At 47.6% G+C, this 26,577-nt stretch overlaps 1 protein-coding gene across 1 annotated transcript; it reads left to right on the top strand.

Moving 5' to 3' along the window:
* Positions 1-1,599: 1,599 nt before the first annotated feature.
* LOC144603239 (zinc-binding protein A33-like) lies at positions 1,600-26,361 on the top strand. The gene is made up of 6 exons (XM_078416434.1): positions 1,600-2,013; positions 13,169-13,264; positions 18,921-19,154; positions 22,382-22,404; positions 23,612-23,727; positions 25,739-26,361. The coding sequence occupies exons 1-6, from the start codon at positions 1,600-1,602 to the stop codon at positions 26,269-26,271; spliced, it is 1,416 nt and encodes a 471-aa protein (XP_078272560.1). The 3' UTR covers positions 26,272-26,361.
* The last annotated feature ends 216 nt before the right edge of the window (positions 26,362-26,577 follow it).

Genomic DNA, 26,577 nt, shown 5'->3' with positions numbered 1-26,577 from the left:
TATGTTTCTATGTTCACATAGTTCCCTGTAGTAAGTCTGAACAACGGTCTCAACCCGAAACGTCACCTATCCATATTCTCTAAAGGTGCTGATAAAAAAGAATCACAGAATTAGTTATTTCCAAAGATAGGCACAAACTGCTGGAGTAACACTGGGGGGTCAGGCAGCATCCTAGGAGAATGTGGATAGGTGATGTTTTTAGTCAGAACCCTTCTTCCGACTGATTGTGGGAGTTGGGAAAGAAAGCTGGAAAAGAGGAGAGGCAGGACACAGCATATGTTCATCTATTACCAGCCATCGGGTTTTGACACAAAGCGTCACCTGTGCACATTCTACTGGGATGCTGCCTGACCCGCTGAGTTACTCCAGCACTTTGTGTCTATCTCCCAGAGAGTTACTCTGATTACTCCAACATTTTCTGTGTTGACAATAGGATGTTTGCATACACAAAGATCGTACAAAGACCAATGTTGTAAATGGCCAGGTTACATGTTACAAGCCATTTCTCTGTAGCTGTAATACAATATTCTGCACTATGCCCAATTTTCTCTTCACAATACCTATTGAACGTGTATGGCTTGCATATGTTTTTACTGGATACAGTTTTTCTATATATGTGTCGATACAGATCATTATCTTATACACCTCTGTTGGATAACCCCTCATCCTCCTGCGCTGCAGGAATAAAGTCCAAGCCCGCCCATCCTCTCCCTGTAGATTAGGTCCTGGGGCCCTTGGATACAGAGATACATAGATCATCCTATATAGGTAAAGAAGCCTGTTTCTCAGCTGCGTGTACAAAGTGAGTTCTGTGTGGAATTGTTTAGTTGAATGACCTGTTCAGTCTTCAGTCTTTTAGTTATAATTAGTCAGCTTTTCATTGTATTAACTATGATATATTCAGTTTTTAGTTAAGGTCTGCAGATCCTTTAATGCTTTGCTCTGATACCAATTAACCATTTTGCCTGAATAACATTTTTTTAACGCTGAAACTGGACTCAGGAAATCATTATGAATTCAGTGATCCCACACTGGGATTTATGACATTGTGTTGGAGGTGAAAGATGGTGCCTCTGACAAGGCAGGAGCATTCCTTGGACTTTAGACTTTACAGATACAGGGTGAAGACAGGCCATTTGGCCCACCGAGTCCATGCCGACCGGTGATACACCCCGTACACTATCACTATCCCACACACTAGGGACAATTTACAATAAAGCCAATTAACCTACAAACCTGCATCTCTCTGGAATGTGAGAGGAAACCGGAGCACCCAGAGACAACCCACGTGGTCACATAGGGAACGTACAAACTCCGCACAGACTGCACTTGTAGGATGGAACTCGGTTCTCTTGTGCTGTAAGGCAGCAACTCTACCGCTGCGTCACTGTGCCGCAACTCCCTTTGTGCTGGAGCTTTGGCCTAAGTTGAAAGCTCTGATCTCCAGAGGAACATCCGTACTGGGAGCCTATAGGACGTGTACACCACAGGTTCCACCTGATCAACCATGAAACAGCGCAGGGAGACACTAAATTTAGATGTTTGTGTTTTACTCCACAGATTTTGACGGAGGTTACTGAGAAGGCTGGACCTTGGATAATGGCCTCCCTACCACCCCTTGGTCGACTCTACAGTGAGGTGACCTGCTCCATCTGCCTGGATTTCTTCCAGGAGCCGGTGGCCCTGGAGTGCGACCACAACTTCTGCCGGCTGTGCATCTCGCGGAGCTGGGAGGAGGGCGACGCCTTCTACTCCTGCCCCGAGTGCAGGGAGGTGTTCAAGGACAAGAGGTTGAAGCCCAATCGCAAGCTGGCCAACATTGTGGAGGGCGTGAAGGAGCTGAAGCTGGATCCCCGCCAGGGACAGCCGGCCTTCTACTGCCAGCGGCACGAGGAGAGACACAAGCTCTTCTGCCTGGAGTGCCAGGGTGCCATCTGCATCGTCTGCTCTTGCTCCAGTGAGCACCAAGGCCACGTCATCATCCCCATCGAGGAGGTTTCCGTCTTCTACAAAGTAAGTGTCTTCAAAGAGACGTACAGCATGAGGACAGGCCCTTTGGCCCCACATCTGAAGAAGGGTGTCGATCAGAAATTGATCGATTCATGATTGGTAAGTGTGTCAAAGGTTACAACCTAATTCTGCTCCCTTGTCTTATGGTCCGTGTGATGGACCGGGCTACTTTTGCACAACTGTTTGCAATTACTTGCAGGCATGGGCAGAGCTCTTCCCAAACCAAGCTGTGATGCAACCCAACAGCATGATTTCTTTAGGGAATGAGGGTTCCTCTCTTCCATTATAGATGAGGCTCTCACTGTGGTCTCCTCAATATCCTGCAGCTGAGCTCTTGCTGCCCCTCCCCCCATTCGTAACAAGGACAGTGTCCCCCTTGTCCTCACCTTCCACCCCATCAGCCGTCACATACAGCATATAATCCTCCCACATTTTTGCCACCTTCAACGGGATCCCACTATTGGCCACATCTTCCCATCTCCACCCCTTTCTGCTTTTCGCAGAGACCATTCCCTCTGCAACTCCCTGGTCAACTCGTCCCTTCCCACCCAAACCACCCCCTCCCCAGGTACTTTCCCCAGCAGTCGCAGGAGATGCAATACCTGTCCCTTTACCTCCCCCCCTCAACTCCGTCCAAGGACCCCAACAGTCTTTTCAGGTGAGGCAGAGGTTCACTTGCACCTCCTCCCACCACATACTGTATCCACAGTTCCAGGTATCAACTCCTGTATTTCGACGAGACCAAAAGCTGGCTCGGCGATCGTTTCGCTGAACACCTCCGCTCAGACTGCCTAAACCTACCTGATCTCCCGGTGGCTCAGCACTTTAACTTCCCCCTCCCATTCTCAATCTCACTTTGGGCCTCCTCCACTGTCAGAGTGAGGGCCAGCGCAAATTGGAGGAACAGCGCCTCATATTTCACTTGGGTAGCTTACACCCCAGCAGTTTGAACATTGACTTCTCTAACTTCAAGTTGCCCTTGCTTTTCTCCCCAACCCCTCCGCCTTCCCAGTTCACCCATCAGTCTTACTGTCTCCGACTACATTTTATCTCTGTACCGCCCACTCCTCTGACATCAGTTTGAAGAAGGGACTCGATCCGAAACGTCACCCATTCCTTCTCTCCAGAGATGCTGCTTATCCCCGCTGAGTTACTCCAGCATTTTGTGTCTACCTTCAGTATGATTTCTGTGTCCGTGCCTCAACTCCCTCCTCTGACAGCTTGTCCATATACCCACCACTCAGTGAGTGATTCGGGCTCCTATTAAAGTTTTCCCCTCTCACCTTGAACCTGTGTCTTCTGGTTCTTGATTCCCCTAATCTGGGTGAAGTACTCTATGCATCCGAACTATCTATTCCATGATAGGGTTGTGGTGGTGCAGGTGATTGTGGGGGTGGGGGGGAGGGGAGTATGGGCATTCATGCAGCACAGAAACAGGCCCCTTGCCTCAATTCATCCATGCTGTCCAAGAAGTCCCATCCAAACTAGTCCAATTTGCCTGTATTGGGTAATGTCCAGCTGGACCTTTCCTATCCATGTACCTGCCCAAATGTCCTTTAAATGTTGTTATTGTACCTGCCTTAACTACCTCCTCTGGCAATTTATTCCATACACCCACCACCCTCTGCGTGAAAAATGTTGCCCTTCATGTTCTTATTAATTATTTTCCCTCTTCATCTTAAACCTATGATCTTTGGTTCTTGATTCCCCAATCATGGGTAAAAGACTCTGTGATTTCTTCCTATCAATTTCTCATGAATTTCAACAGCTTTGTAAGATCACTCACAACCTCAGCTTCCTGCGCTCTGGAAAATAAAGTGCCTGTGTGCCCAATATTTCCCCATAGCTCAGGCCCTCACATCCTGGCAACCTCCTCGTAAATCTTCTCTGCACTCTTTACAGGTTATTAACATCCTTCCTAAGCAGTGGTATCACAAAATGCTGGAGTAACTCAGCGGGTCAGGCAGCATCTCTGGAGAGAAGGAATGGGTGACGTATCGTGTCGAGAACCTCTGTGATTCATCCTTCCTAAGCAGGGTGCTTAAAAGTAAACACAATCCTCCAAATGGGACCTCCCCAACTGTAACCGAATATCCCAACTTCTATACTCAGTACCCTGACTGAAGAAAGGTTAATATACTGAAAGCCTTCTCTACCCCACTATCTACCTGTGTCGTCACTTTCATGGGAACTGTGCACCTGTATCCCTAGATCCCTCTGCTATACAACACTACCAGAACCGTGCCATTCACTGTGAAGGTCCAGCCCTGGTTTGACTTCTGAAAATGTAACACCTCATACGAACATTGAACTCCGTTACTCATTCTTAAGCTCACATGCCCAGCTGATCAAGATCCTGCTGTAATTTGTGACAACCCTCTTCACTGTCCACTATATTACCTGCTATAATGTCAGCTACAAACTTACTAATCTTGTCTTGGATATTCTCATCCAAATTGTTTTTGCTTTAGTTTTTAATTATTTTAGTTTAGCTTTAGTTTTGAGAGATACAGCACGGAAACAGGCCCTTTATTTCACCGAGTCTGCGCCAACCAGAGATCCCGGCACATTAACACAAGCCTACACACACAAGGGACAATTTACACTCACACCAAGTATACAAACCCAAGCCAATTAACCTGTACGTCTTTGGAGTGTGGGAGGAAACCGAAGATCTTGGAGAAAACCCTTGTGGTGATGTGGAGAACGTACAAACTCCGTACAAACAGCACACGTAGTCGGGTCTCCGGAACTGCAAGCATTGTAGGGCAGCAACTCTACCGCTGTGCCACTGTGTGGCCCATTGTTTTAATATAAACCACAAACAGCAATGGGTTTCGCACCAATCCCTGAGGCACACTAGTCTCTGGCCTCCTGTCTGAAAAACCACACAGCACGACCACACTCTGCTTCCTTCCATGAAGCCAATTCTGGATCCAGTCAGCTATCTCTCCCTGGATAACATGCAATCTAACCTCCAGAGCAGCCTAACGTGCGGAACCTTATCCAAGGCCTTACTGAAGTGCACAAAGACAACATGTACGGCCTTGCCCTCATCAACCTTCTGGGTTTAAAGAACCCAAATGAAATCTGTGAGACACGCTCTCCCATTTGTCGATCCAAATGCATATATCTTATTCCTCAGAATCCTTTCCAGTAAATTGCCTACAACAGATGTAATGCCAACTGGTATATAGTTCCTAGGCTTTTACTTGAAACCTTTCTTAAATAGAGGCACAACATTAGCCACCCTCCAGTCACCCGGCACCTCACCGTGTCTAACGATGATTCCTATTGTCTCCAAGAGGCTCCTGCAGCTTTTTCTCTCCAGCTTCCCACAATGTCAGCTACGTCTGATCAGGCCAGACAGATTTATCTACCTCCATGTGCCCCACTATATCCAGCACCTCCTCAATGGCAAAACAGACTGTCCTCAAGACATCTCCATTATCTGTCCCGACTTCCCCAGTTTGCATGTCCTTCTTGACAGTAAAATAGAGGAGAAATACTCATTGAAGAGCTAAAAGGACACAAAGTGCTGGAGTAACTCAGCAGGTCAGCCAACATCTCTGGAAAACATGGATAGGTGTCTGAAAAAGGGTCTCGATTCGAAATGTCACCGATCCATGTTCTCCAGGGATGCTGCCTGATTTGCTGAGTTACTCCAGCACTTGCTGGCCTTTTGTGTATTAATCAGCATCTGCTGTTCTTTGTTTCTACTTATTGAAGACCTTGCTCACTTCCTGTAGCTCCTCACATACTGTAGATGACCACTTTGATTTCTGACGGTCCCTATTCTCTCTCCAGTTCTCTATTTCTCTCTCTCTCTCTTTTCCTTAATGTACATAAATACATTTGAATGGATATGACTGTCTTTTTTATCTTCCATCACAGTGTGCAGGTGTCTGGAGGAGACTCACTGTGACAGATGTTTGTGTTCGTGTGTTTTGTTGCTTTTTTAATGTTGTGACTGCACGGTAACCAAATTTCGTTCAAACTTGTTTTGAATGACAAATAAAGAAAATCAATTCAATTCAATTCTCCTTTATTATATTTGCCAGAGCACTCTCTTGCCCCCATTTCCCCCCTCCTGTTATCCTTTCTAGGTATGCTTAGTCCTCTGAACTCCTCTAGGGATACACTTGATCCGAGCTCCCTATACATGTCCCGTGCTTCCTGCTTTTTCCTGAACAGAGTTTCAATTTCCCTCGTCATCCAGGCTTTCTTACTCCCACCTGCCTTGCCCTTCACTTTAACAGGAAAATGCATGCATTCAACTTTTACCATCACACTCTTAATAGCATCCCACTTTCCGGCCGTCCATTTGCCTGCAGCCTACTCCAATCAACTTTTAGAAGTCTGCGTCCTATTTGCATACAAAGCCCTAAACGTGCTTGCCCCCCACTATATCAGAAATCTTCTAACCCACCACTCTATCTCCAGGTCCCCTCAGGTCGGCTGACTTGGGGCTACTGACTGTCCCGCGGTCTAGGCTTAAGCTCAGGGGTGACAGCGCTTTTGCAGTTGCAGCTCCTAGACTGTGGAACAGCATTCCTCTCCCCGTCATAACTGCCCCCTCCATCGACTCCTTTAAACCTACTTCTATTCCCTAGCGTTTGAGGCCCTCTGAGGGGGCGCTGTAAACTGTTTATGTCTGTGGTGTTAGGTTTGTGTGCTATTGCATATTCATTTTTAGTACCTGCACTGATGTACAGCACTTTGGTCAACGTGGGTTGTGTTTAAATGTGCTATACAAATAAACTTGACTTGAATTGACTTGCATCTGCCAGTTCTATGACCAGTCTGACTCTCCCCCTGATTAAATTTTATCTCTGTTTGCTTTGTTGTCTCCTTCCCCTCGCTAACAATGATCTATGCTACATTTTCCTTGACCTCCACCCCCTTTGATGTCTCGTCTTCACGCCTTGCCCATCCTTATCTCGGTGCCTCCTTCTCCCCAGACTCTCAGTCTGAAGAAGGGTCTCAACCTGAAAGGTCACCCATTTCTTCTATCCAGAGATGCTGCCTGACCCGCTGAGTTCCAGGAAAAATTCTGGAAGTTGGGGGAGTCCAGAATCAGTGGTCACATCTTAAGAATAAGGGGTAGGCAATTTAGAACTGAGACGAGGAAAAACTTTTTCATCCAGAGTTGTGAATCTGTGGAATTCTCTGCCACAGAAGACAGTGGAGGCCAATTCATTGGATGTTTTCAAGAGGGAGTTAGATTTAGCTCTTCGGGTTAAAGGAATCAAGGGATATGGGGGGAAAAAAAGGAACGGGGTATAATTTTAGATGAACAGCCATGATCATATTGAATGGTGGTGCTGGCTCAAAGGGCCGATTGTCCCACTCCTGCACGTATTTTTCTTTGCTATTCCAACAGTTTGTACCTATCTTCTAATATCATCAAAGTTGGTCTTGCCCCAGTTCAGAACTTTAACTTGAAGACCAGCCCTGCTCTTATCCATAACAATAAAGCTAATTTAATTGTGGTCAATGTCCCAAAAGCTCACCCTCCGACACTTCAGTCACTTGCTCCTCCACATTTCCTGAGGGGAGGTCAAGCTTTGCCCTCTGCGTTGTAGATCCTCTAGATATTGGCTCAGGAGACTTTCCTGAACACATTTGACAAATTCCATCCGGTCTAAGCCATTGATCCTATGGCGTTCCTTGTCTATATTGGGAAGGTTACAATTCCCTACTATGACAGCCTTATTATTCTCGCAACTGCCTGCAATCTCCTGGCATATTAGCTCTTCATCATGTTGGCTATTTGACAGCCTGTATTACACTCTCAATAGGTGATCATCCCCTTTATATTTCTCAGCTCCACCCATAGATTCACTGGACGAATCATCATTAACGTCACCCCAAATAATCGCCATGAAGATCTCCATAATCAGTAAAGCAACTGCCCCTTCTCTTTCACCCACACCTCTATCTCGCCTTCAGCATCTGTACCCTGAAACGTTAATGTGTAGCAAGGAATTGAGACACAAAAACTGGAGTAACTCACAGGCTCAGACAGCATCTCTTGACAAACGGAATAGGTGACGTTTCGGGTCGATGTTCTTCTTCAGACCTGCTGAGATGCTTGTTTACACCAACGATAGACACAAAATGCTGGAATAACTCAGGGGGTCAGGTAGCATCCCTGGAGAAAAGGAATCGTAATTGAATAAAGTAATTCAGGTCTGAAGAAAGGTCTTGACCAGAAACGTCATCTATTCCATTTCTCCAGAGATGCTGCCTGATCTGCTGAGTTACTCCAGCATTTTGTGTTTGTCCCTGAAACATTAAGCTGCCAGTCCTGTCCCGCCCTTAACCAGACTTCCATAAATGCTACAACATTCCAGTCGCACGTACCTACCTATCCAGGCCCTGTTCTCATCCGCCTCACCCATCAGGCCTTTTACATTGAAACAGATGCTAATGAATCCAACAGTACTTCCTCACTCCCAGCTTTGCTCCTGCATACAGACATTGCTTTCATCAACCTCTAGCTTGACCTGCATCACTCCTGCTGTGGATCACATCCCCCTGCCAATCTAGTTAACAACCAACCCGATCAGCAGTAGTAAACATACTTGCTGGGATATTGGTTCCCCTGTAGTTCAGCTGCAACCCATTTGACTCTGCATTAAAGTTTGACAAGCAAGTCAACGCCGTGGTAAAAGCCAGCTTCTTCCATCTTCGTACCATAGCTAAAATCAAACCATTCCTTCAATTTGACGACATTGAAAAAAATCATCCACGCATTCATTTCCTCCCGCCTAGACTACTACAACTCCCTATACACTGGGATCAGCCAATCATCCCTGCCCCACCTGCAATTGGTCCAAAACGCCGCAGCGAGACTCCTGACGGGTACCCGCAAAAGGGACCACTTCACCCCGATTCTGGCCTCTCTCCACTGGCTCCCAGTACGGTACAGAATCAATTTCAAGCTCCTCCTATTCACATACAAAGCCCTAAACAGACTTGGCACCCCTACATCAAAAATCTTCTAACCCACCACTCTATCTCCAGGTCCCTCAGGTCGGCCGACATGGGGCTACTCACTATCCCGCGGTCTAGGCTTAAGCTCAGGGGTGACCGCGCTTTTGCGGTTGCAGCTCCTAGACTGTGGAACAGCATCCCTCTCCCCATCAGAACTGCCCCCTCCATCAACTCCTTTAAGTCCAGGCTCAAAACCTATTTCTACTCCGTAGCGTTTGAGGCCCTCTGAGGGGGCGCTGTGAATTGTTTATGTATGTGCTGTTATGTTTGTGTGCCATTGTATGTTCGTTCTTAGTACCTGAACTGATGTACAGCACTTTGGTCAACGTGGGTTGTTCTTAAATATGCTATACAAATTGACTTGACTTGACTTAATCCCTCTTCATCAGGTCAACTCTGCCCCAGAACAGATCCCAATGGTCCAAAGATCTGAATCCCTGCCCCTGCACTAACTCCTCAGCTGCTCATTCACGTCCTATCTTCCCATTCTTGCCCTCACTGGCACGTGGCACTGGGAGCAGACCAGAGATTACTACCCTGGAGGTCCCGCACTTTAGCCTTTTGCCTAACTCCCTGTGTTCACTCCGCAGGGTCTCATCCCTCTTCCTACCTAGGAGGGAGATAAACGGGCGGCAATGGGAAAAGCTGGTGGAGGAAGAGGTGAGGTTGAGATGTGATACTGTGGTGATGCCCGCGGGTTAGGCCACTCCCTGGGTCATCCCCCTCGGCACTGAGTGGACAGGGCTGTAGAGGGGTCTTGGGGTACGGTGTTTGCTGGAAGGGGCGAGAGTTTACTCGTGCGGGTGACTGAAGAGAGTGAATGTTCGGATGCTGCATTAAAGTTATTGTTAATTCTTACCTGGCGTCTTGCCTGATTCCTGTCGCGTCCAGACCCACTGGGTGTGGAGAGGGTGGCTGTGCAATGTCATTGCTTTAAGGCTTGGTCTTGTTCATTATCACCATTATTATTTTCCATTGTATCTTTATGCTTATTGCTGTTGCAAACAAATGGTTGATTTCTTTGAGAGAAGTTTAGATAAGCCCTGCAAGACTAAAGACACCCCATCTTGCATGCCAAACGTGTTTCCAATATCTAGAGAAATGTAAATTTATTAATCCATCAAAAATATTGAAGGCTGTCTCTAAAATATGGAGGCCGTTAAAAATGTAGGAGTGTTAGATTTGCTGCCTTACAGCGCCAGAGACCCGAGTTCGATCCTGACAATGGGTGTTCTCTGTACGGAGTTTGCATGTTTTCCCCGTGACCTGCGTGGGCTTTCTATGGGATCTCCGGTTTCCTCCCACAAAATCTCACAAAGTGCTGGAGTAAATCAGTAGGTCAGGCACCATCTCTTGAGAAGCCAGAAACTTTGTCAGTGCCAGAAACGTGGTGCATCTTTGTGAACTGCCAAGGTGAAGTCTGTTGTAGGATTTTACCGGATTTAGCTTTTAGTTTTGTTTAGAGATACAGCGCGGAAACAGGGCCTTCAGCCGACCGGGTCTGCACCGACCAGCGATCCCTACATAACAACACTCTCCTACACACACCAGGGACAATTTTCAAAATTTACCAAGCCAATTTACCTACATACCTGTACATCTTTGGAGTGTGGGAGGAAACCGAAGATCTCGGAGAAAACCCACGCGGGTCACAGGGAGAACGTACAAAGTCTGTGCTGACAGCACCCGTAGTTGGGATCGATCCCGTGTCTCCGGCGCTGCAAGCGCTGTCAGGCAGCAACTCCACCGCTGCTCCACCGTGCCGCCCTTCTGGGTGAAAACAACAATGTTGCCCCACAACAAAGATTGTATGCAACAACGAAGAATCTCACTCTACCTCGGTACATGTGACAATAAGGTATTGTTTCAGGTTGGGATCCTTCTTCAGACCCGCTGAGTTAATCCAGCACTTAATGTCCAGTCTGAATATAGGTCCGAAACGTCACTTCTCCAGAGGTGCTGTGTGACCTTCTGAGTTACTCCAACACTTTGTGACTTTTTTTTTGTAAACCAGCATTTGCAGTTCCTTGTTTCTGTAATGTACAACTGGTAATTGCATCAAGAAACGTTTCCTGTCAGAAAGCTTCACTCTGATCCCATGTAACCACCGTGCCTAAATAACAAGTTTTAAATGCTGCCATTGGACTCAGAGTTTCATTGAGAATTCAATTATTGTACTGCCACTGTTCCATCCTAGTCCCAGAGGGTGGTGAATCTCTGGAATTCTGTGCCCCTGAGGGTGGTGGAGGCTGGATCATCAGAAATATTTAAGTTGGAGAAGGAAAAAATATTTGAAAGTTCAGGATAAAGTTCCTGACTATCTACCCTGTTTGTGTCTCTCATAATTTTATAAACTTTGTTTAAAAGAAAAATGTCAATCGCCTTCCCATTCTCCCCTTATAACTCAATCCCCTCCCCGTCCAGAAAACATTAATGTGATTTTTTTTCAGCTCTGAGAAATATTGGAGGGGTAATGATAATGTTGATACATAAATCTGAAGAAGGGTCTCGACCCGAAAAGTCACCCATTCCTTCTCTCCTGCGATGCTGCCTGACCTGCTGAGTTACACCAGCATTTTGTGAATAATGTTGAGAAATAAGTATAGTTGAGACCAGCGGAGCCAGTCATGATCCCACTGAATGGTGTGCCGGACTTGAGGGGCTGAGTGTCCTGCTCCTGCTCCTGCTGTTGTCTCCTGCTGTTGTCTCCTGCTGTTGTCTCCTGCTCCTGCTGTTGTCTCCTGCTGTTGTCTCCTGCTCCTGCTGTTGTCTCCTGCTCCTGCTGTTGTCTCCTGCTCCTGCTGTTGTCTCCTGCTGTTGTCTCCTGCTCCTGCTGTTGTCTCCTGCTGTTGTCTCCTGCTGTTGTCTCCTGCTGTTGTCTCCTGCTGTTGTCTCCTGCTGTTGTCTCCTGCTGTTGTCTCCTGCTGTTGTCTCCTGCTGTTGTCTCCTGCTGTTGTCTCCTGCTCCTGCTGTTGTCTCCTGCTGTTGTCTCCTGCTGTTGTCTCCTGCTCCTGCTGTTGTCTCCTGCTGTTGTCTCCTGCTCCTGCTGTTGTCTCCTGCTGTTGTCTCCTGCTGTTGTCTCCTGCTGTTGTCTCCTGCTGTTGTCTCCTGCTCCTGCTGTTGTCTCCTGCTGTTGTCTCCTGCTCCTGCTGTTGTCTCCTGCTGTTGTCTCCTGCTACTGCTGTTGTCTCCTGCTGTTGTCTGCTGCTGTTGTCTCCTGCTGTTGTCTCCTGTTCCCGCTGTTGTCTCCTGCTCCTGCTCCTGCTCCTGCTCCCGCTGTTGTCTCCTGCTGTTGTCTCCTGCTGTTGTCTCCTGCTGTTGTCTCCTGCTCCCGCTGTTGTCTCCTGCCCTTCGATATCTGGAGCAAAGATGGCTGAGAGTAACATCCAGAAGAAAGGATGAGAAGCACTCACTGTACACGCCCCACGCTTGCAGTTTTCAGCCTGAAGAAGGGTCCAGACCTGAAGACCGCCTGTCCGCTCCCTCCACTGATGCTGCCTGACCCGCTGAGTTACTTCAGCACTTCGTGTTCTGCTGAGCTTGCAGTTTGTCTGGTGAGGTTGAATCACTAAATCATTGAAAGATACACCATGGATACAGACTCTTCGCCTCTATAAGCCCACCCCAGCTATTGATCACCCGTTTGCACCAGATCCATGTTATCCCACTTCTTCAGCCACTCACCCACATACTAGGAGCAACGTACAGAGGTCGATTAAACAGGTACAAGCCCTCATGTTTTAGGGATGTGGGAGGAAACTGCAGCACCCAGAAGAAACCAACATGGTCACAGGGAGGACGTGCAAACTCCACACAGACAGTGCATTAATCATGTATTGTCTTTCTGCCGACTGGTTAGCACGCAACAAAAGCTGTTCACTGTCCCTCGGTACAGGTGACAATAAACAACTGAATCAGACAACAGCAGAGGTCAGGATCTAACCCAGGACTCTGGGGCCGTGAGGCAGCAATGTGTTTTAAACTGTCTGATGTGGCTGAAGATTATGACATTAAAGACTTTAATCCACTTCCATGGAAATGCTCTGGCCTGGCGTGTATTTTGTGGCATTTTCTGTGTTTGTGTTGCCTTTTGCTGACTTACTGATTCTGCTCAGTAATCTGTCAGTGCCTGCACTAATACTGTGCACCTTTTCACCAGGACAGGTTGGAAAAATACAAAGATGTTCTCCAGATCCAAAAGGAGCAAGCAAGTCACAGTCAGTGCCAACAAGAAGCAAAGATTTATAAAATCAAGGTACGATTTCTTACACCAGGTTTAGATTTGAAGTGACCTATGCACGTTGAACTTACAGGTAGTTCAGTTCAGAGATAGAGTGGGGAAACAGGCCCTTCGGCCCACCGAGTCCGTGCCGACCAGCGATCCCCACACACTGACACAGTCCTGCACACACAAGGGGCAATTTACAATTTTACTGGCCAATTAATCTACAGATTTGTATGTCTCTGGAATGTGGCAGGAAACCGGAGCTCCCAGAGAGAAGACACGCAGGTCGTGGGGAGAATGCACAAACTCTGTACAGACAGCACCCATAGTCAGGATTGAACCCGGGTCCCTGTTGCTGTGAGGCAGCTGCTCTACCAGCTGCTCCACCATGCTGGTCCTGTTGAAGTGTACATCATTTTCACAGGGCTTGATGGTAAGGATATCGCTTTGCCTGCTTTACCCACCCCCCCCCCCCCACCCGCCCTTTCTCTCCCCCCCCCCCACAGACGCACCAATTTATTTCCCTCCACTTTCATTCCTTCCTCTGGTTTCACGATTTGCAACTCTTCAATCCTCTTGTCTCATTCCATCAGTTGTTTTCGTCTCTGGGTAGAGTGGATATGGAGAGGATGTTTCCACCCATGGGAGAGTCTGGAATCAGAGGCCATAGCCTCAGAATAAAAGGCCATAGCTTTAGAAAGATGAGGAGGAATTTGTTTAGTCAGAGGGAGACGAATCTGTGGAATTCATTGCTACAGAAGGCCGTGGAGGCCAAGTCAATGGATATTTTTAAGCTCGAGATTGACAGATTCTTGATTAGTACGGATGTCAGGGGTTATGGGGAGAAGGCAAGAGAATGGGGAAAGATAGATCAACCGCGGTTGAATGGCAGAATACACTTGATGGGCTGAATGGCCTAATTCTGCTCCGACAACTTATGAACTTTGACCAATAATCTGCCTATCAGAAAACCTCCCTTGCCTGTGTTCACCTACCATGCTTTGTCCTGCCCCTCCTATCGTCCATCTTTACTCCCTACCCACCCCCCATCCTCTTCCCCACCCCCCCACAACAGTCAGTCTGAAGAAAGTTCCCGACCGAAAGGGTTCCTCACCTGCTTTCCCTGGGTAATGGATATCCCTGCCTGAACAAAGTGTGTCAGAGGAATTAAGTGCAGGTATTGGACATGGTCTGGGAAAGATGTACAATAACAGTGGATGGGATACAATAATGAGAGAGACCGGAACCTCGGGGGACTCAAGGAACTGCAGAGGCTGGTTCACAAAAAAAGACACAACGTGCTGGAGTAACTCAGTGGGTCAGGCCCCCTTTTGGGATACTTCTTGAGGTCTGAGTAAGGGTCCCAACACCAAACGTCACCTACCATGTTCTCCTGCAAAGTCGACTGACCTGCTGAGTTAGTCCAGCGCTCTGTGTCTGTGTCTTTGTAAACCAGCATTTGCAGTTCCCTCTTTTTACATTCTCGATTCAGACTTGATGTTTCCTCTGCCTCGGTTGTCTGGAACCAGAGGTCAGAGTCGGAAAATGGACGTTGTCCAATTAGTAAAAAGGCTGGAGAGATTTCTTCACCCAGAGGTCAGTGAATCTATGGAATTCTGTCCCCAAGAGGCCTGTGAAACCGCAGTAATATTTCCAAGAAAGAGATGGATAGATTTTTAGATGTAACTGAATTGAAGGACAGAGCATGGAAGTAGGCCCTTCGGCCCACCGAGTCCATGCGGACCATTGATCACGCTTTCACAGTAGTTTTATGTCAACTCACTTTCGCATCCACAGTCTACACACAAGTTACAGAAGCTAATCAACCTACAAATCTGGACATCTTTGGAATGTGGGAGGAAACCGGAACCATATAACCATATAACCATATAACAACTACAGCACTGAAACAGGCCCGTTCGGCCCTACCAGTCCACGCCGACCACTCTCCCTGACCTAGTCTCATCTACCTGCACTCAGACCATAACCCTCTAATCCCCTCTTATCCATATACCTATCCAATTTACTCTTAAATAATAAAATCGAGCCTGCCTCCACCACTTCCACCGGAAGCCCATTCCATACAGCCACCACCCTCTGAGTAAAGAAGTTACCCCTCATGTTACCCCTAAACTTTTGTCCCTCAATTCTGAAGCTATGTCCCCTTGTTGGAATCTTCCCCTCTCTCAAAGGGAAAAGCCTACCCACGTCAACTCTGTCCGTCCCTCTCAAAATTTTAAAAACCTCTATCAAGTCCCCCCTCAACCTTCTACGCTCCAAAGAATAAAGACCCAACCTGCTCAACCTCTCTCTGTAGCTTAAGTGCTGAAACCCAGGCAACATTCTAGTAAATCTCCTCTGTACCCTCTCCATTTTGTCGACATCCTTCCTATAATTTGGCGACCAGAACTGCACACCATACTGCAGATCCGGCCTCACCAATGCCCTGTACAATTTTAACATTACATCCCAACTTCTATACTCGATGCTCTGATTTATAAAGGCAAGCATAACAAACGCCTTCTTCACCACCCTATCCACATGAGATTCCACCTTCAGGGAACAATGCACAGTTATTCCCAGATTCCTCTGTTCCACTGCATTCCTCAATTCCCTACCATTTACCCTGTACGTCCTATTTTGATTTGTCCTACCAAAATGCAGCACCTCACACTTATCAGCATTAAACTTCATCTGCCATCTTTCAGCCCACCCAGATGAAACCCACGATGTCACAGGGAGGATGTGCAAACTCCACACAGACAGTACCGAAGCCTGGATTGAACCCCGGTCTCCGGTGCTCTGGGGCAGCAGCTCCTCCAGCTGCAACATTGTGTCCTCCACATGTTAGAGGAACCACGGACAATGGGTGAGTGAAGAAAATTAGCACTGGAACTGATGGTCCAAACACAGGCAAATGGGACTAGTTTAGACAGGGCGGGCGTCCCAGGAAGAGTTGGGCTGAAGGGCCTGTTTCCGTGCAGTAATGACTCTGACACTGTTGATCAGCCAGGACGTTGTGGAGGATCAGGGCAGTGATGAGGGACTTCTGCTTTTGTTGCATTACTGAAGTGAGGTGAGAAGGGACGTTTCTTAGTAATGGAGTCATACAGTGCAGAAACAGGCTTTTTGCTGTCCATTGTAGTCCTATTTACGCACATTTACTTCACATCTCCTCTGCCATGGTAACAGCAATGTTTATTCCCAGTCAAATGTATCGGTCATCTCGACCCCATTGTACTTTGTCCAAGGCATTGATGCACGACAATGGTGAGAACTATATTCTGCACTCAGTATCTTCTCCCTTGCTCTATCTATTGTACTTGAGTTTGAACTGATTGTATCTATGTATGCTATATCAGAATCAGAATCAGAATAGCCTTTATTGTCATCCAAAAAAACAAGTCTTTGGGACGAAATTCCGTTACCCACAGTCCAACAACAAGAGCAATAAAAATAAGCAATAACACACACAATCACAAACCAACACAAAACAAAAAATGGAACATCCATCACAGTGAGTCTCCTCCAGTCACCTCCTCACTGTGATGGAAGGCCAGAATGTCTTTTCTCTATATTGGATCTGTTTGGATAGTGAAGTGGGACATGAGTGTCAAGCAAATCCAATGGAGCGGGACACGTGTCAAGTGAAGCTTTCTTTATTCCTCAAGCACCACACAGGTCCCCAAACCCCCAACCAGTTCAACTCATCCTGGAACTCCACTACCAGCTGCCACTCCTACCCATTCCACGTTCCGTGACCCCACCCCCCGAGCCGAGGGTTCGCACCACGTGTGGCTCACCACCAGGGATCGCCACAATAGCACACAAAACAAAGCTATCCACTGTATCTTGGTACACGTGACAATAATAGACCCAAAGCTAACCCAATCTGATGGGCTGGAGTCACGTGTGGACCAGACAGGACACAGAAGGCAGATTCCTTCCCAGTCCAGTAAGCTGGGTGTCAATGATAATACAGGGAAATATCAGAGCAGGAATAGACCATTCAGTACAGTAAGCCGTTGATTTAACGGACCTCTATAACAAATTTTGGTTATATCAGGCTGACTTTGATGCAGACCGAGTTTGTTGTTTCAAGGAATGACCAATAGGTGGATGGAACGAATGCTGTTTTTGATGCATTTTAGTTTAGTTTCGAGATACAGGATTGAAACACCAAGTCAACGATCCTCATACACGTTCCACCCGACACACCAGGGACAATTGACAGTGTGTAGGATAGAACAGTCGCAGTGGTTATATCAGAGATCACCCATACACACGTTCCACCCGACACACACCAGGGACAATTGACAGTGCGCAGGATAGAACAGTCGCAGTGGTCCTCTCTCCTCCCACAGTGTGAAGACAAAGACATAGTGACAGCATGGGGCTCTCCCAGGTGCTGCGACCCCCCACACCACAACCTTTACCCCCCCCCCCACTCAGCCGCAAGGATGTGTGGGCCTGCAGCCCAACTGTGTGGGAGCCACCAGCAGATCCCTGCCCCACAGCACCAGGGACCCGGGCCTGACTCTGAGCACTCCGGCACACAACCTCCGCCCCACACACTGGGGACAGTTCGGTGTGTGGTATAGAACCAGTGGGCCGGGGCACCTGGAGGAAACCCACACGGCCTCAAGCAGCGCCCCGGGCCTGGATCAGATCCGGGCCTGGAGCAGCGGCACCACCAGTGACCCACTGAACCCCCACAACCCGCAGAAGCCACCAAACCCCAAACCTGCACGTCTCCGCCAAGCGGGAGGAAACCCGAGCACCCGGAGCAAACCCACACTGTCACAGGAAGCACCCAGGATTGAACTCTGGTCTCTGGCGCTGTAAGGTAGCAACCACTGCGATGCCACTGGGCCATCCCTCAGCATTGTGTGTCCTTCACTGTTTATTGTGGAGTGAATGTTTATCGGCTGTACTATAGACAATAGACATTAGACAATAGACAATAGGTGCAGGAGGAGGCCATTCGGCCCTTCGAGCCAGCACCACTATTCAATGTGACCATGGCTGATCATTCTCAATCAGTACCCCGTTCCTGCCTTCTCCCCTGACTCCGCTATCCTTAAGAGCTCTATCTAGCTCTCTCTTGAAAGCATTCAGAGAATTGGCCTCCACTGACTTCTGAGGCAGAGAATTCCACAGATTTACAGCTCTCTGACTGAAAAAGGTTTTCCTCATCTCCGTTCTAAATGGCCTACCCCTTATTCTTAAACTGTGGCCCCTTGTTCTGGACTCCCCCAACATTGGGAACATGTTTCCTGCCTCTAACGTGTCCAACCCCTTAATAATCTTATATGTTTCGATAAGATCCCCTCTCATCCTTCTAAATTCCAGTGTATACAAGCCTTGCCACTCCAGTCTTTCAAGATATGACAATCCCGCCATTCCGGGAATTAACCTAGTAAACCTACGCTGCACACCCTCAATAGCAAGAATATGAAGTACTGTTCATATTAAACCCCTCATTCGGTATGAGTGGACAATTAGTAATAACGGACACCATCACTCCCTGTGGCCCGTTACAGCGAGGGTTTACTGTATAACTGAGATATCTAATATATCTGGTATTGTATATCTGATCTGTGTGGATGGCCTGCAACACAAAGCCTTTCACTGTACGTGGTGTCAATAATAAACCTAAATCACTGAGCTTGCTGTTTCTCCACAGGAGAAGGGCCGACTGCTGAAGGAGCAGGTCGGGGTCGATCTCTCCAGCATCTACCGATTCCTGGACGTGAGGAAGCGGGAGCTGGAGGTGAAGATCGATGAAGAGGTGGGCAGGACGGTTCAGCCCTTGCAAGAGGACCTGGCGAAGATCTGCCAGGAAGCCTGCACGATCGAGCGAACCATCCGGGATGTACAGCTGCAACTGAGCTACGGGGAGCCCCAGGAGATGCTTCAGGTAAGAAGCAGCAGGCAGCCCACGCGTGTGGAACATGCAATGGACCTTCACCATGCTTCTTAATTATTTCACATTTCTGGTACATAATTTCTGCCAGTCGATAAAAGAGCTTGCATCAAAATGGTGCTTCATTGTCCTTGAGACCCTCTTGGTGCACCTCTGCACAAAAGAGGTATTCAGGCCAGCATATATCACCCATGATGATATTGAATGTGTGGGGTAGGTTTGATGGCCGAATGGCCAACTCCGACTGTTATTTTCTTGTGGTGAGAGGATTTGAGGATAGGAGCAGTCTTGCTTCAACTGTTTCCAAGGACATTTCCAGTAATGGGAGAGTCTAGAACCAGAGGGCACAGCCTCGGGATAAAAGGATGTACCTTCAAAATGGAGTTGGAGGAATGGTTTTAGCCAGAGGGTGGTGAATCTGTGGAAATTGGCAAAAAAGTCCGTAGAGGCCAAGGCATTTGTTACTTTAAAGGCAGATAATGATAGGTTATTGATTAGGTAGAGCGGAATTGGTTACAATGAGATAGCAGTAGAATGGGGTTGAGAGGGAAAAATAGATCACCTATGATTGATTGGCAGAGCAGACTCAATGGGCTGAATGGCCTTATTCTGCTCCTGTGTCTTATGGTCTTATGTACAGAGTCCTGGTAAGATTGTACCTTTGATTATTGTGTACATCTTTTATCTCCTTGTCTAAGGAAAGATGTTCTTACCATGGAGGGAGTTCAGTGAAGCTTTCCTGATCCCTGAGATGGCAGGACTGATGAATGAAGGCTTAATTTCATGATAGTTTGGAAGAATGAGAGAGGACCTCACAGAAACCTGCAGAATTCACAGATGTACCATACACATGCACAGAGTGTATATTTCAGAGTCTCTTGCCCAGAGTAGGTGAATCAAAAACCAGATGACAGGTTTAAGGTGAAGGGGAAAATATTTAATAGGAATCTGAGGGGTAACCTTTTCACACAAAGGGTGGTGGGTGTATGGACCGAGCTGCCAGTGAAGATAGTTGAGTTGACTATCCCAACAGTTAGACAGGTGCATGGATAGGACAGGTTTGAAGGGTTATGGACCAAACACAGGCAGGTAGTAGTGTAGCTGGGACATGTTGGCCAGTTTGGGCAAGTTAGGCCGAACGGCCTGTTACCACACTGTATCACTCTATGACTCTCATTCTATCAGGACTGGAAAGGTTAGATACAGGAAGGATATTTCTGGAAGCCAGTATAAAGATAAGGTGTGATGTGTGTGAAGACTGAGATAAGGCAGGTTTTTTCTCCCAAGACCATAGTGAATCTGTCGAGTTATCTACCGCAGGATGGAGTTGCAACAAAATCATTACATTTGTTCATCGAGGATATCTGTATTTTCTCTGAGGTAGTAGAATCAACGGATGTGGGGCAAATACTGAAACTGGGAAAGTCAGTGATCCCCCCTTGATCAGATTGAATGGTGGGATCAGTTTTGAAGGGTCAAATGTACTATTCCTGCTCCTATATTTCTATGAATTATAATCTACCTTGCTGGACTGGGCAGGAATCTACCGTCCACGTCCAGTCTAGTCTACACATGACTTCAGCCCATCACATTGGACCAGAGACCCAGGTTCTATCCTGACTACGGGTGCTGTCTGTACAAGGTTTGTATGTTCTCCCTGTGAACGCATAGCTTTTCCCCGGTTTCCTGTCACATTCCAAAGATGTAGGTTAATTGACTTCTGAAATGGTCACTAGTGTGTAGCATAGAACAAGTGTATGGTTGATTGTTGGTCGGCAATGACCTTGTGGGCCGGAGGGCCTGATTCCATGTTTTATCTCTAAACTAAACATTGGTTTGGGATCATGTGTTCCGGGATACAGTGGAAAGCTTTGTTTTGGATGCTATCCTCACAGATCAGATATTTACAATCAAGTCAAACTCAAGTACAATCGGTAGAGCAAAAGGGAAGATAAAGGGCACAGGATTTAGTCATCAGTTCCATAGACAAAGTCCACTGTTCACTGAGCAGTCGAGGTGAATCGGACGGTGCCTAGCTTCTGGAGGTTCCTTTTAAATAAGGAAATAACCCAAGGAATTGTGGAGTTAAAAGACTAAAGGGATAGGTGGTCTATGCCAGTGTAAAAAATTCATGCTCCTATATTGGCTAATAGCTAATTAAATATTGTCACGTTTAATTTGCAAGACTGAGTTCCGGAGTGCAACACCCATTAATCTATTTTATTTTTATAAAGGAGCAGCAATTCTTATTTATAGATGGGATATTTGTCTTCCCTTAGCCAAATTCACTGATCATTCTGAGGTCCACTTTGACAGCTTCTCTGCACCTGAGCCATGACTCACTATTCATTACCCCCCCTCTTTCCTCACCTTCCCATCACTCAAAACAATCTTGCTCCATTTTGTTTCTGTCATCCCTCGGAAGAAGAATCCCACCACAAGTTTTTTTATTTGTGTCGTAAAGTGCTCAGTTTATTTTATTTTAGTTTACAGATGAAATGTGGAAATGGGCCTTTCCACCCACCGAGTCTACGTCAACCAGCAATCCCCCATAAACAAGTTATTTCCCACCCACTAGGGACAATTTACAGAAGCCAATTAACCTGCCAACCTGCACATCTTTGAGATGTGGAAGGAAACCGGAGCACTCGGAGAACAAACACATGGTCACAGGGAGAACATATAAACACATGGTCACGGGGAGAACATATAAACACATGGTCACAGGGAGAACATATAAACACATGGTCACAGGGAGAACATATAAACACATGGTCACAGGGAGAACATGTAAACACATGGTCACAGGGAGAACATATAAACACATGGTCACAGGGAGAACATATAAACACATGGTCACAGGGAGAACATATAAACACATGGTCACAGGGAGAACATATAAACACATGGTCACAGGGAGAACATATAAACACATGGTCACAGGGAGAACATATAAACACATGGTCACAGGGAGAACATGTAAACACATGGTCACAGGGAGAACATATAAACTGCACCCATAGCAATGGGACATCCATTGCACCCAACATATAGACAGCACCCATAGTCAGGGTCAAACCCAGTCTCTGGCCCTGTGAGGCAGAAAATCTACCACTGCCCCATTGTGCAGCCCTTAATTGAATGCGCCATCCTTAATTTTATTTGAATGAACTGATCGGATCATGAGAATTTAAACCTTTTTAATTTTTTTTACTTTTTAGGACATCAAGCAGTTGTTGGACAGGTACGTGGCTGCATCGGTTTTCTGTATATGGCTGATTAGTTCACCGTTGGGAGCTGTGCAGGGAGTTCACCGCCCTGAGAGAGCCAGGAGTTCTTTGCTTCACTCTTCCCTGAGTGAGTTGGTCCCATCGCAGGTCACAGCCCCAGTTACTGTTCGGTAGGCACTTGTAGGGAAGCGGACTTAGACAATAGACAATAGACAATAGGTGCAGAAGGAGGCCATTCAGCCCTTCGAGCCAGCTCCACCATTCAATGTGATCATGGCTGATCATTCTCAGTGCGCAGGGCTCCCGTTTCTGCTCACTTCCCATGAACCATGGCTCTGCAGCACATGTAAAGTCATCTAAAGAGCATTTGTAAATATAAAGGTCCGGATAAAAAAATTTTTTAAAGCAGCTAGAAAGATATAGGTCCAGGGAATAAAAAACGCTGGACGAAGACTCTCAACCCAAAACATCACCTAGATATCGCCCGACCTGCTGAGTCACTCCAGCACTCTGTGTCCTTTTCTGTACACCAGCATCTGCAGTTCCTTGTTTCTACATAAAGTCATCCACTCTTGTACTCCAATGAATAGTGTCCCAGCCTGCTCAACATCGCCTATAGCTGAGGCCCCCGAGTCCTGTCAACATCCTGGTAAAACTTTTCTGCACACTTTCCGGCTTGACATCATCTTTCCAACAACTTGGTGTCCAAAACTGAACACAATACTCTTAGTGTGGCCTCACCAATACCTTGCATAACTGCAACATGACCTCCCAACTTCTCTACTCAATACTCTGAGTGTGACTCCACTTGATGGCTCTTTTAAACATTGTTGTGTCTATCCATGTGTAAGATGGACAGGTACAGGTTTGGCCAATATTTATTCCTTTGCCATCACCATTATCACACGTAGTGAGACCCCACTCTAAATAATTTGGCTGCTTGACTTCCTAGGGGAACTGGGAAATGACTGCAGTCTGACAATATCAATAAAATTGTTGGCTGCAGGGTGCATTTCAAAGCCTTTCTTGTTTTACTTTCAATGGGCACAGTAAGCAGCCCAGGGCTGCCTGAAGTTACATCGAGAGAGAGGGAAGTCATAGAGAGAGATGGCCCACTGCTGGTTCCAGGGCTCAGATTGCAGGAGGGTGTGGTGAAATGTGGGTATCTGAACCTTTGCAAAGCTTCCTTCACGTGCACAAGCTTCCAATCCTACGTTCCAGATGCAAACAGGAATACATCGCGCCAACGGACTTTCCCACCGACCTCCACACTGACTCCATCATCACACCTTTCCGTTACGTTAAAATCTGGGATGAGCTGAAAACACTTGTGCCAGGTACGTGACCCTGCTTTTTGGAAAGTTGGGATGGAGGGAAAGGGGGTGGTGAGAGGTTGGGGTGGGGTGGGGGCGGTGCAGGGAGACTGAGGGTTCGGGATGTTCTGCTCATACATCCATTACATGGGGGCTATATTGCACGATGACTCAGTGGTCCCACACGTGCCTCTTAGAAGGTTGCAAATCCCACTGCAGAAACTTGACCACTGTAGCAACTTTGTACTGGTGATGAAGGGAGTTTGGGTTTAGTTTATTGTCAAGTGTACCGAGGCACAATGAAAAGCTGTTTTAGCGTGCCAACCCGTCAACGGAACGACAATGTGTGATTACAGTCAAGCCATCCACAGTGTACAGACACATTATAAAGCGAATATCGTGAATAATGTTTAGTGCAAGTTAAATCCAGTAAAGTCCAATGTGGATGGGGAACCAATCAAGCTTTGTCCTGGCTTACAAAATATAAAACAGAAAAGGATGGAAATAATCAGCAGGCCAAGCAGCATTTAGACAGAGAAACAGAGCATTAATATTTCAGGTCATAGATCATTGATCACAGAACTTAAAACAATACAGCACAGGAACAGGCCCTTTGACCTAACTTGCCCACACTGACCAACATGCCCCATCCACTCTAGTCCCACCTGCCCGCGCTTGGCCCATAGCCCTGTAAGCCTATCCTAGCCATGTACCTGTCCAAATGACTTTTAAACATTCTGGTAGTACCTGCCTCAATTACCTTCTCCGGCAGCTTGTTCCATATATCCACCACCCTTTGTGTAAAATAAAAGAGTTACCCCTCGGGTTCCTATTATCTTTCCCCCTCCCCCACCTTAAACCTGTGTCATCATATCATATCATATCATATATATACAGCCGGAAACAGGCCTTTTCGGCCCTCCAAGTCCGTGCCGCCCAGTGATCCCCGTACATTAACACTATCCTACTGTCGTCTGGTTCTCGATTTCCCTACTCTTGGCAAAATTGCATTTACCCGATCTATTCCCCTCAAGATCTTGTGCACCTCCATAAGATCACCCCTCATGCTCCTGCAATCCAAGGAATAAAGTCCTAGCCTGATTGACATCTCCCTACAGCTAAGGCCCCTGACCCTTGGCAACATCCTTTTAAATCATCTGTGCACCCTTTCCAGCTTGACAACATCTTTCCTGCAACATGGTGACTAAAACTGAACACAGCACTCTGAATGTGGCCTCACCAATGTCTTATACAACTGGAACATGTCCTCCCATCTTCTATACTCAATACTCTGATTGATGAAGGCCAACGTTCCAAAAGCCGTTTTGATCACCCTATCTTCGTGAGACGCCACTTTCAAAGAACTGTGTACCTGTACTCCTAAATCCCTCTGTTCTACAGCACTCCCCAGAGCCCTGTCTACCGTGTGGGTCCTGCCCATGATAGACTTCTCAAAATGCAATACCTCACATTTCTCTACATTAAATTCCAGAAATCATTCCTCACCCCGCCTGGCCAACCGATCAAGATCCTGCTGCAATTTGTGACAACCATCTTCACCATCTTCAACACCATCCACTTTTGTGTCATCTGCACACTCGCTAATCATGTGTAGGAAGGAAATGCAAATGCTGGTTTAAACCAAAGATAGACACAAAAAGCTGACTCAGCAGGACAGGCAGCATCTCTGGAGAGAAGGAATGGGTGACGTTTTGGGTTGAGACCCTACTTCATCTTTCTCGATCATCAGGCATCCTTCTCTCTAGAGATGCTGCCTGTCCCGCTGAGTTACTCCAGCTTATTCTGTCTATCTTCACTTGCTAATCGTGCCATGCACATTCTCATCAAGATTATTGATGGAGATGACAAAACAGCAATGGGCCCCTCACCAAACCCTGAGGCACCCACTAGTCACGGGCCTCCGGTCCGTAAAGCAACCTTCCACCATTGCCCTCTGCTTCCTTCCATGAAGCCAACTGTGTGAGCCCCACAGTGGGGAACAATCTCCACTGACCGACTGTTTCATGCCTTTCAGCCCGGGAGTCCCTGAAGCTGAACGCCAGGACAGCTCACCCCCGGCTGCTCCTGTCCGAGGACCTGCGCAGTGTGGTGGACGGCGAGAAGCGGCGGGAGTGCTCGCTCTCACCCCAGCTCTTCAACTACTGGCTGTGCGTGCTGGCCGACAGCGGCTTCAAGTCGGGGCGGCACTACTGGGACGTGGAGCTGGGGGGCAACCAGGCCTGCGTGCTGGGGGTGGCCAGCGAGTTGGCTGACCGGCTGATCACCGGGCCGCTGGTGCCGCAGGACGGCTACTGGGTGCTGGAGATGGTCAACGGCAACCTGGTCAATCTGGGAGGCCCTGGGCCCCAGAGCATCCCCCTCCGACACAAGCCACAAACAGTCCGCGTCTACCTGGACTACGAGGAGGGGCACCTGGCGTTCTACGATGCCGACAGCCTGTGCCACCTCTACACCCTGCACCACAAGTTCACCCAGACACTCCTCCCTCTCTTCAACCCCCACAACAAGAAGGAAGGCAGCAGTGGTCCACTCAGGCTGGCCCCCTGACACTGACACTCACCCTGGGAGGGTGTCCACAGGGCTGGTCTCAAGGAGCAGAGGCCCACTCAGGCTGGCCCCCTGACACTGACACTCACCCTGGGAGGGTGTCCACAGGGCTGGTCTCAAGGAGCAGCGGCCCACTCAGGCTGGCCCCCTGACACTGACACTCACCCTGGGAGGGTGTCCACAGGGCTGGTCTCAAGGAGCAGCGGCCCACTCAGACTGGCCCCCTGACACTCACCCTGGGAGGGTGTCCGCAGGGCTGGTCCAACCTGGGATGGATAATCCCAAGGCTTTTCCTGTTCACTCTTG

The sequence above is a fragment of the Rhinoraja longicauda genome, chromosome 19 (genome assembly GCF_053455715.1).
Source record: "Rhinoraja longicauda isolate Sanriku21f chromosome 19, sRhiLon1.1, whole genome shotgun sequence".
NCBI lineage: Eukaryota > Metazoa > Chordata > Chondrichthyes > Rajiformes > Arhynchobatidae > Rhinoraja > Rhinoraja longicauda.
The sequence above is the reverse complement of the archived record's forward strand: the minus strand, read 5'-3'. Positions and strand labels throughout refer to the sequence as shown.